Source organism: Corylus avellana, chromosome ca7, assembly GCF_901000735.1.
Source record: "Corylus avellana chromosome ca7, CavTom2PMs-1.0".
Taxonomy (NCBI): Eukaryota; Viridiplantae; Streptophyta; class Magnoliopsida; order Fagales; family Betulaceae; genus Corylus; species Corylus avellana.
The window spans coordinates 22136793-22148921 of NC_081547.1; the positions used below are offsets into that span (position 1 = coordinate 22136793).

Genomic DNA, 12129 nt, shown 5'->3' on the forward strand with positions numbered 1-12129 from the left:
GCTCAAGCCATAAGCTAGTTTCACCCCTTACCAAATAGTAACCCAACGTACCCAACTTACCATTTTTGATCAGGAAGACAAAAATTGGGGTAAACACTAATTAAACTCAATTACTAAATGGTCTGGGGGCATAGATTGAAGATTTTTTTCCATACACAAACTTTACATGAACAATTCTCTCTACACTTATCTTTGGGTAAACAAACAAGTTTTTCAATTGGAAGCCAAAGTGTGTTTGGAAGAGAAAAGAAATGGTTAAAATGACACATACATTTCCTAAGATTGGATATTTGAATGACATGAGAAATATACCAAGTAAATGAAGCGAGAGGGCTACACTTCTCAGGGATCCATAATATATTTTTGCCATACCATAAATACTCGTAATAAATTTGCCGGTATCCAAACAGACAGAAGAGAAGTTTGTACGTCATTTCATGTCTCATCATTTCTTATCTTACCTAAATTCCCAAATAGTAAATGAGGGCTCAATTCAATGAGTGCAACAGAAGGAAAGGAACAAATGGTTCAACCTTGGGGATCAGAATAACCTCCTATTTTCACAAGTTGGTGAAGGTTTGGAACTCCAAGAATACAAATTGGGAAGCCTATGATTCTGTGGATTGGGAGTTTCTCTTATATTGTCTTGGGTGTTTTAGGTTTCCTTCTAAATTCATTAGTTGGGTCAGGGAGTGTATTTCTACCCCTAAGTACTTGGTTGCCTTAAATGGAACACTTGTAGGGTATTTTGAAGGAAGGAAAGGTCTGAGGCAGGGGGATCCCCTCTCTCCATACCTTTTTGTTATTGCCATGGAGGTGTTAAAATGTGATCTCAAAATATGCAGTGTCTTCAAAGTAAGCTGAAAAGCACACCAACCAAGCTAAAGATACAGCAGGATAAATTATGTCAAAATTTGGAATGTTTTATCTCAAGATGGCATGTGATTGTGTTGATACATAAAAAATACACTCCCTCAAAGCCCCCCCCCCCCAAACAAATTGCCATTAGCAGGCCCACAACAAACAAATCAGCTTGGGGAGAAATAATACAGAGCAAAGGCATGTGGATATTCCCTAGCTAGGCATCTAACTTTATTGAATCATACCTCCACAAAACCCGTATGCCTCTGATCCTATCAGATAATAGTAACTCCAGTCTCAGTGGTCTGAATTCTGAGGAAGTCGGAAAGAACCGCCAGCATAAAGCAATTGGTAAACTGGTCGTACTCGAATGGTCAGAATTATGCTCAAGACAGTGCCCAGGCCACAAACGCCAGCTAGAACCAGGAAAGTGAGCCTGAAGCAATCGGCACCTACACAGGTAGACCCTCCTTGCTTAGCAGCTTCTGCATCATATACATAACCAGCAAGAATAGCTGAGAAGAGGATTGCACCAATAGGATTGCCTAATGCCATGGCATTGTAGATTATTCCAAAATGCCTTAAACCAAAAATCTCAGAGGAAGTGGGGACCATTGTAGAATACTGAACACCATAGCAGATTCCAAGCAGAGCAGTTGCAACATAGATAGTACCATTGAGGGCTGATGCAAATAGAAGGAATGATATGATCATGATTATATGTGCGCATATCATCCAAAATGTGCGAGGAAGTAATCTCGATCTGTAATAAACATAATCTCATCTAAGTTAGTATTATTGCTGCACAAAATAGCAAGAAAATAACACCTATCAAAAACACAAAAGGTAAAAAAATTTACTCTGCAATTCAGAACTACAAGAATTTAGGTCATAAACTCCAATGTTAGAACACAATTTAGAAAGATAATTTTTTAGAAAATCTTTAATATAATACTGCAATTAACTTTGCTCTTTCCCTAAGTCAAAAAAGAAAAAGGGAAGAGAAAAGGAAAAGAATGCATGTAAGGGGCAATAAAAATTTATCAAGAAAAATCATGCTAGGTATGCTCAATGAAAAAGTGAGCCATGGTTCAAAGCCTTTTCAACCAGAGAGAGAGAGAGAGATTCATATTTCAACCTATTATATGACCAGTTAAATCGCAGGAAATGAGTAATGACCTGACAAAATGTTCAGAAACAGCACCCGAGCCAAGACGACCCACAAAATTGCAAAAGCTGAAGAGTGCCAACAACATTGTTGTATCATCAACACCTACTGCAACCCCAATCTGAGCCAGATTATTAAGAACTGTTACTCCCGAACCAACCCCCAGAAAGTATGAAAACCAAAGAAGCCAGAAATCAGCCTTGATAAGAGCTTCACGAAACTTGAAATCCTCTCCCCTACGAGGTCTCCTTCTCTTCTTCACTGCCCCCTCCCCAACAGCAAGAAGTGTTTCCACATCTGAGGCATCATCGTTCTCATAGAAACTTCCAAGATGTGTAGCCGATGAAGATGGTATTAACAAAGGATCTGTTTGGGTTGAACCAACCAAATCGTCTGAAGAAGTAGCCGGGGTAGGTCCAAGTTTCTTCGCAGGAAAAAGTGTCATTTTCAGAGGAATTGCAAGGGGGGACATCAGAAGGATAACCATTATGGCAATTAAAATGTAGGTAACAGTGTCACTTAGAGAAACTGTGTCACTTATCACTGTGGTTGAGAGAAGATATATAGCAAGCAAAACACTAGCAGCTTGGGTGAAAAGAAAATGGACGTGCTCTGAAGAGTCTTCTCCAGAAGCTGGAGTACAAGCCCGTATAAAGTACATCATGGCTAAACACATAACAGGAAGCCCAAGTGCAAGGAACGCCAATAGTTTTGATGATGAGTCATTAAGCACCATATATATTACTGTATATACTGCAGCACTCAGTCCAATATAACCTTTGAGAATGCCAGCAACAGTGCCCCTACTGAGAGGGAAGTTTCTCATGTTGGTTACAAGCACGGATGTGCCAAGCCATGCACTGCTATTGGTGGCAATGCATAGTGCAAGCCATAACTGCCATAGAATTGGAGATACAGATTATACCTACATATTCTAGAAAGGGGATATGTATGTAATACTACCAAAATTCTAAATGCAAGTATAACACAAAAAATTAAAGCATGTGATGTTATGATGGAAACAAAAGAAATTAGCAGTGATTACAAACAGCTCAAGGGTCTATAAAAAATAAATAAATAACAGCTCAAGGGAAAAAGATGTCAATATTTCAAATGAATTATTGTTTATTTATAGAAACAAATCTCCTCCACTGACATAATGAACTTACTTCCATGTGGTCTTTGTTATTTCGTTAAAAAATTGACAACTCTTCATCCGAAAGACAAAAAAAAAGGAATATTAAATCTCTTTCCTGTAATTGGAAAAGATAATGCAGGACTATCTAAATAGTTATTCACATGTGGATTATGGAGAAGGAAACTTTGATTCGGAAGACTCATTTTAGTCACATTGCTGATTCCTAATAAGAAGTAGGATTGCATTGCCAATAGGTTCACATAATAATTCTAAAATGACAAGGGTAGCTCCGTAGCTTGCATGAAGATAACAGATTGACAAATCAACTAAAACCAACATATACAGAGACAGAAATGCCCAAAATCATGGGGAATCTACCAACTTGAAAAGGTGCAATCAAAAGTATCATGCTGGAAATGAACTGGTCAAACACAAATATTAAAAAAGCAAATGAAGCAAAAAACCAACATAATTGTCCTTCATAAAAGCATTAAAAAAAACTAAAGGGAAACATGGAATTAAAATGAACATGATATTAGAAAAAGAATGAACAGGATAGACACTTGCATAACAGGAAAAATTATGGTAATGATGTCTAATTTAAAATAGGATGATATCTTTGTGTCTTTGTGTCTACATTTGAATATGAACCAATAAATCTGCATAAGCACCTCATGCACAATGATGAAGCGTTTACTCCTTTGCATTGGCCATGAGTTCATACATATATAGATGCTTGTCTGTCTATCCGTGTATGACAACATATCAATTGAATTTACTTTCTATATGACATTTTCCTTTTTCAAACATCAGCAAAAAACCTACGAGTAAGTCAAATATATGACAGCACAACAGGTCTGGTTCAATATATTGTCTTTCATTTAAGCTCATCAAATATTCTTAAGACGATATATAAATCCCTGCTGAGAAAGGAAACATACAATAATACTTCATTCAACTCAACTCAACCTTAACCCGAATCTCAATTCAATTGGAATTTGCTATGGAACCTCATTATCAGGATCGGCCATATTTATTCTTTTCCATCATTCTATCATACTTAAATTCGTGCTATTTATCACCTCCCTAATTAGCATACCCTTTTTCACTACTTCTACCCATGTCAATCTATGCCTCTCTCCACCTCTTTTCACTCTCTCAATTTAATTAAATCACTCTTTCTCATCGGTACATTAGTCAATTTCCATTGCACATTATCAAACCATCTTAAGCCACTTTCTCTAATCTATTCATCAAAAAAGGTCTATCCCTGCCTTTGAACAGATGATGTCTTTCCTTATCTTTCATAGTATCTCACTCATCCATCTTAATAATCTCATTTTGATTAGGCTCATTTTGTGAACATATCTTCTTTATCTTATTTTTCCTAGTATCTCATTCATCCATCTTAACATTCTCATTTCAACTACTTAGATTTTATGGATATTTTACTTCTTACAACCCAACATTCTTTACCCATAAGCATAACAGGTCCTATAGTACTCCTATAGAATTTTTCATTTACCTCAACAGATATTCTACAGCAACGAATTCTTCGCGTCATCCAATTCCTAGTGTGAGCTGTATGAGTGAGCTATCTTAATCTAGAATATTGTATAAACACTTCTATAAATAGAAAATTTTCTAATAGAGGACAAAGATTATGAAGCATTTCCAAATAACCTATGCAACACTGAACTTGCATTGCATATACTTGATTTTAATCCTCCTTAACCTTAAACTTAAAGCACCCTCCCAAACTTCCAGCTTAGAGTTAGCTCCCATTATTTATTAATTTTATTTTTTTGATAAGTAGAGTTAGCTTCCATTATAGTATCATCAATGTTTTCTGCAAAAATGTATACACCATGGGACCTTATCCTAAATAGATCTACTAAGTTCATCCATTACATAAGCAAAGACAAAATCACATCTCAATAACCATTTTCAAATTAAATGGTTAAGATTTTCTCACATTAGCATTTATCAATTTTAAAATGTCGTAAAATATGGTAAATGCTAAGGTGATAAATGCTTAAAATGTAGTAAACTATGATAAATATTGAGGTGATAAAACTAATAATTTGAGAAATATAATCTGTTTCAACAGTTAATTGCTTAAACATTTGCTTCCGAATCTCATCTACATAGTTACCAACTCTTTTTTTCTTGAACCACCAGCCTCCCTAAGCACCAATCATAGAGAATTTCCTATCCATTGAATTTTGCAACACTCATCAACCACAAACATTGTAATTTCCTTAGCATTTTCCTCATTAACGCCCATACTTTGGGAAGTTATTCGAATTAACTAGTTTGTTCTGTCCATTCTTCAACTCAACTTTACATTAGACTATCTCTCTAACGAATTCCAAGTTTAGGTAAACCATCATTAAATCACCAGTGACTTCATTAATCTCCTATTATTATATAGATGTGTCTAAGATGATAACTATGACATGCAATAGCATCCCATCCACTCACCGAAAAACTTTAGAGTGATGAGTGTTTTTTTGTACTATCCACTGCCAAAATCACTTATTACCGCTGACCTGATCCAGATCCTTGTGATCAGCAAAACCCTGCCCATGCTTGGTCTGGAGAGATGAAAAGTTGGTCCAAGGGAAAATCTGAACATGGGGATCTAGTGAAACATGAGGAAATTCAAAAGCAGACTTCCAAAATTTCCTGGCCACAATGCAACTGAAATCCAATTAAAGATACTAACTCCTAACATGTTGATATATAAACAATTTTACAGCCTACACCACTTTTGAGCATTTATAGGAGCTCCATTATGTTGCATTTGGACCTTTCCTCACAAGGATGAAGATTAAAAGAGGTGGGAAAAAAAATGTAAAAACAGTAACAAATCAATAACTTATCATTTGTAAGCCCAAAGTTCAAGATTTTCTTCACAATTATAAGCTATGATAGTGGTAGAGAACTGTCGCAACATACCCTTCCAAGAATAATTAAAATTCCACTGCTTTCAATGTAACTTTTTCAGCATAAATATGAAGATTCAACAAGGTCCACAGTATTTTTAGTAGCTCCTTAAAGTATCTAGATGACAAGTCAGCAAGTAGTAATGCTAAACCGCAGACTAATTTACGAAATTACAACACCAATTTCACCAAGCTTTAAGATATTAGTGGGCAGCTATGCAAACAAAAATTCGCAGAAAATAAGTGAAATCGCCCAAACACATGAACTGCTATGGTCATGCAATCCTCATCGAAATTTTATACATAAGCCACCAACACTCTATTTTCAGACAAACCCAGTTCAAGAAATTAATTATAATCCATTCTACGATCAAATTTACAAAAAGTACAAAGATTTACACTTTTTCCAACCAAAAATATGGAAAATATATGAACTCAAAGACAGTTATCACAGACAAATCAAATCGTATAGAAAATATGCAATAAAACAATTGAACCCATCCAGCAATAATTTCAAAACAATCAAATGCAAGAGTGGATGTGCAAAAAACTAATTTACCAGTCAGTTCTTTCTCACAATCAATTTCAAATGGTACGAATTGAACCCACCAAACAATAATTCCAAAACAATCAAATACAAAAGAGGGCATGCAAAAAAAAAAAATTGGGAAAACTAAGCTCACCAGCCAGTAGTTTCAGTTTCAGACAATCAATTTCAAACGATATGCGTAAAGACAAAGAACCCATCAAGCAATAACGCCAAAACAATCAAATTCAGAACCGGGGTATGCAGAACTTCAATTCCTGGATAAAAACAAACTCACCAGCTACCGTTTTAGGCGATCAAGTTCATATCGTATCCAAAAATCGGGCGGTTTTTGAAGTAAAATAAAACAAAACAAGATTGGGATAGAGTGCTGAAATGGTCGCTCACCAGCCAGTAAGGCAAGTTCTGAACAGTCTGGCTAACAACAAGCCAGAGAACACCATATCCAAAGAAACAGAGCACGGTACCAACCAAAAGCACAGACCAAGGAGGGAACTTATTGCAGGCAATACCAGGGAGAATACCCACACTCTCTCCAATATCGTTGGCCACTCCAAGGATCGTCACCTGCTGCTGGCTGTAGCCCATGATGGATTTGAGTGCTGAAGAGTAGAGCGGGAAGTTGTACGCATTGCCGGCCGCTATTTGGATCCAAACTGCTGCTGCCAAACCCACCCATGGCGGTCTGCTTCCTGCTTTCAGAACTTGCTTTGGCATTGGATAAATAAGCTATTCACTGTGTATTTCTCGGGTGTGTGTTGGAGTGTGACACTGATCCCTGTATCAATTGGAAGAGAGATTTGGTGAAGAATTCGATCAAAAAAAAGAGAGATAAAAAGGGGATTTAAAAGGTTGGGAATATCTTGTGAGACAACGACCGTGTGGTTTTCTGAAGCGTGGTCCCTTCCCGGTTGCCAAAAACAGAATAGCTGTCGTTTACCATGAAATTGACCCATCTTGGTTGATGGAGCCACGACCACTCCAAGTCGGAATGAGCCTGCCCCATACCCGCACCAATACTCTACTGTTTTTCAATACATTGGCACTTTGGACTTGGGGACCCGTGACTCACAATGCGTATACTATAGGGTATTCTACTCTCAAGCGGGCACACTTTTGTTTAAATATTATTTTTCAGGTTTTTTTTTTATTATTTTCTTAAAGAAGAGAAAGAAAAAAAAAAAAAATTTGAGATAAACAATATTTTAATGATGTAATGTGCTGCAATGAATAATCGATTCTAATTATTTAGTGTAACAAAAAAGGTATTTTGGCGAGTCTGCTCGATGGGAAAAATCGCTCATCATTTAGCTACTCTACCGGAGATTTTCTTAGAGTATTTACATTTGTTACCTACATTTTTTGCTAAAGAATACCTTCTTTTTATTTTTGCTTCCTAATTTTTTAAAGCACATCTGCACATACATTCAACTTAGCATTTTAATTATTTACTTTCATTATTCCATTTACAATATTCGTGCATTACTTATTTTCACTATTTTCAAACAGGAGAGAGAATAAGATTATTTTTGTTTTTAATTTAACTTTTTTTTTTTTTTTTTTTTGACATGTCTACATAATAGGGAAAAAGAGATTTGAATTAGTGACTTGCATTTTATTAGGCGTAATCCCAACTGATTAAACTACCTCTTAAAGACTATTTTTAATTTAACTTATGCATTGTTAAGTTACAATGCGCACATTTTTGTTGAGCACTATAACGGCTAGTCAAATCATTAGTCAAAGACTCAAAATTACTAGCAGGATGTAGAGCATTTTTTGGTGTGTTTTTTCTTGAGTGCTAACCAATATTTTGACTAGTACAATGTGAGTGCTATCTGATAAAGTAAAGAAATAAAAATAAATTAATTAATTAAAAAAAAACATATAATACATTTTCAAAATGAGTACCGCTAAAAACTACATTTTTATTTTCCAATTACCTAACAATATCAACCCTTGGACCAATGCTTGTTAAAAAATAAAAAAAATCAATAATTAGTTATAATTTGAGAATTTTTTTAAATTGGCCTTTTGGGCTGCCAAACCACCCATTTCCAGTTATTTTTCTTAATTATTTATTATAATTTTTTAATTTTTTTTATTCATTTTAGTTTTTAAAATTTTTAAAATTTTTTTATTTTATTTTTAATTATGTATATGAAGATATGTCAAATTGTTAGGAATGTTGACGTGAATTTCCGTCAATTTTTTGACGAAATTTAGATGGAGGTGTCATCTCTATTTTTAATCATTATTGAGGTATTATCAGTGATACAAAAAACGAAGCTGAGTGGACAAAAAAAATAAAATTATTAAATCACAGAGCACAAAAAAGTATTTAGCCAAAACAAAAGTTCAATTTCAAACAAGCTTATTAAGAGTCCGTTTAGAATTACGTTTGAGAAATATAGTTTTTAATTAAAAAAAAAAAAATTGGCAAAAGTGTAATTTTACTATTTTTTTAATTCTTTAAACCCTTAAAAACAACTTTTTAAATGTTAAACACACTTTCAAACCTACCGATTGCAATCACAAAGAGGCCTTAAATACTTCGACCAACATTCCATTACTCATCTCATCCACTACTTCCTTGTTTGTTTGATGTGATTTCCACCACCACCAGCTTCAGTAGTAAACATCATGGAAAAAGTCATTGCGACGTGGCACAGAGTAGAAGGCTTTGCCGTCATTTTCGTGGTGAGGTTGTACACGTCAAAGCTCCTTTTGGACACACGTGTACACTAATTCTTGTCCCATTCTTTTTGTATTTGGTGAAATTTAATTTTAAATTACTTTAATGAGCAAAAATAATGAATAAAAAATTAAATTTTGAATCATTTAAAGACAATTGTGCCTTCTTATTTGGCCTAACCAGTTGGGGGTAAGTATTAAGATGTAGAGGATTTATTCCTGATGAAGGGAGCATATACCCTACCCTACATCTTCGTGTCAAAACAAAATTGGACTGGCTGGACCCATCAATAAAACTAACACCACAAAAAATCCAAAGACAGACTCTTGTCCCTTTCAGATACTACACCACTATAATTGAAGACACTTACCTTCCTCCTAAATCTAAGAACTTTTTTTTTTTTTTTTTTTCTCTAATCAAAAAGCTAAAAACCAATAATATCTTATCATGTACCCAAAAGTCTTCGAGAGATAGTTCAATCGGTTTGGATTTAATTTTGTAGTGATTTTAATTTTTTTTTAAAATTAATTCTGGACCAATAAAACAATTACAGCACATATGATACAATTTTTATTTTTTTACAGCAACTAATCCAAATCCAACGTTAACAGCCATATCCAATCCTCCATGGGTAAAGCTTCAGTACTAAATAGTTCACCCAGGCTCACTCCGCTCCGCAATGGGAAATAAGTTTTCCCAATCTCTTAAACCTCTCTCATTGAGCTTGTTGGCCTTTGGGTTCGGCCTGGCGTAAATTCTCATTTGGGCCTCCATTTTTAGAGCAGTGTGGCCCTCTATGCTCATTTGGTGTATACAAGCCCATTAATAACACAATGGGAGTTTAGGCCCTAATTTAGGCCTCAGCGAGATGCTATCAAATAATAAAAAAAAAAATTTTAAAAAAAAAAACACATACACTCTTAAATTAAAATTAAAAACTTAGAAAAAAAAAAAACAAAGGGGGTGGCTCGTTAAGCCATTTTAAAATTTTTTTTATTATTTATTTTCTTCTTTTTTTTTAAAAAAAAAAAATAGGGATATTTGTCTTATTAAAAAAAAAGTTATTTTTATTTTTTTGTGGAAAACAAGAGGCACATTTTAAATTTTTAATAATTTGAAATAATATTCCAAATTGTGTGTTACTTTGAAAGAAGTACCGAGTGCCTGTTCTTTTTTCCAACCAAAAACTTAAAGCCTTTTTTTATATATAAAAAACAAAATTAATAATTTGTTTGGGCTCTATGTGCGAATAGAAAAGGAAACAACATACTCAAAAGACACCACCAAGGGAGAATCTCCACATATGCTTAATTAGTATTAGTCGTATTGAATTTTTATTGATGTCCTGGTAGGGTTGGATCAGGTTATGACTCAGTCGAACTTGAGGGAACGCGCTCCCTGCGATTCTCACTGTATAGGTCCTTCCTGTGCGGCTCCCAATAAATAAGTATTACTATGATCACGCCTAAGTAGGATAGCCACGATTAGTCTTCCCAACTTACATTTTTGCTAAATAAATAAATAAATAACTCAAAAAGGCAATAAACCCTAGATCTTCCATTAATTGCCACGTTAACAGCCAGCAAAAGCAACCCATTTTCCTTTTTTTCAATTTTCTCTTTCTTACCTTTTCTTTTTAAATAGAACTGGGTAGATTTTACCGGACAGGCTTATTTGAAAAATAGGCCGTGGATTCTTCAACCAAATTGCAGAGAGGATAATAATCCAATGTCCCAGATTGGCTGAACAATTTCAGGTGTCCCCTCTCCTGAAACATGGATATCATGCGTATTGACTATCATTTTGTTCTTTGCCCCCTTTTGGGACATGGAACGGTAACCAAAAATTGTCGTTATTATATATTATTGCTATTGTTGTTGTTGGTGCGGCTGTTATTATTATTATTATTATTAACATAAAGTTTGAGCGGGAATCTTTTACTTTTTATAATTCGAAAAAAGAAAAAAACATTTTCACTCCCAAAATTAAGTCCTTAATAAGGGTTGGTCGCGTGGCAGACAAAGGCAGTACATTGCATTTGCAATCTAAGACTATAGTAGATGTCATTAATTGCAGTCATCATGTGAGATTATTCATTATGTATGAAGATTCCTTTTATAAAGAAACGTATTTCCTTATAAAACAGAGTTTCTTTTTTTAAAAAAAAAAAAAAAACAATAATTCACTTACTAATTTATATATCTGCCAAGTGTACGTAATGTGATTTAATAACTCATTAACCACATTAATTTGTAATTGACTTGAAAAAAAGAAAAGTAAATTACAAATCTGGACTATTTGCTTTGTTGAATAAAATAGTGCAAAAGCTAGTGTTTATCCTTTATTGAAGGGCACAAATAACATTTTATTAATTTTTTTTTGTTGATTTTCGATTGCATTGGGAAAAATATTTTTCTATCTACCAAACAGCACTTAGGATCCTAATTAAATAACAAAAAAAAACAAGTAATTTTCTTCAAAAATATTTCTGATCAATTTTTTTTTTTTTTTTGACAGTTTTCTCCAAACTGGGTTTGGAGGAATTTTTTTTAACTTAGTCTATAAAAGTGACATGTGTCCATTGAACATGTGAGATACACATATTTTTTTAATAGTAAGAACAAAGTTGAATAAATTTTATTAAAAAACTCATATGCATCTCACATGTTATTAAAATAAAAAGACATATGTCACTTTTATAGAGTAGGTCGAAGGAAACTCCTCCAACTCAGTTTGGAGAAAAACATTATCCAATTTGCTTTTTTTTTTTTT

General features: G+C 34.2%; 1 protein-coding gene across 1 annotated transcript; it reads right to left on the reverse strand.

The window, feature by feature from the left end:
- Positions 1 to 843: 843 nt before the first annotated feature.
- LOC132188271 (protein NUCLEAR FUSION DEFECTIVE 4) lies at positions 844 to 7553 on the reverse strand. Its single transcript, XM_059602692.1, has 3 exons — positions 7050 to 7553; positions 2041 to 2924; positions 844 to 1624 (listed from the first exon to the last, which is right to left on the reverse strand). The coding sequence occupies exons 1-3, from the start codon at positions 7377 to 7379 to the stop codon at positions 1159 to 1161; spliced, it is 1680 nt and encodes a 559-aa protein (XP_059458675.1). The 5' UTR covers positions 7380 to 7553; the 3' UTR covers positions 844 to 1158.
- Positions 7554 to 12129: the final 4576 nt, after the last annotated feature.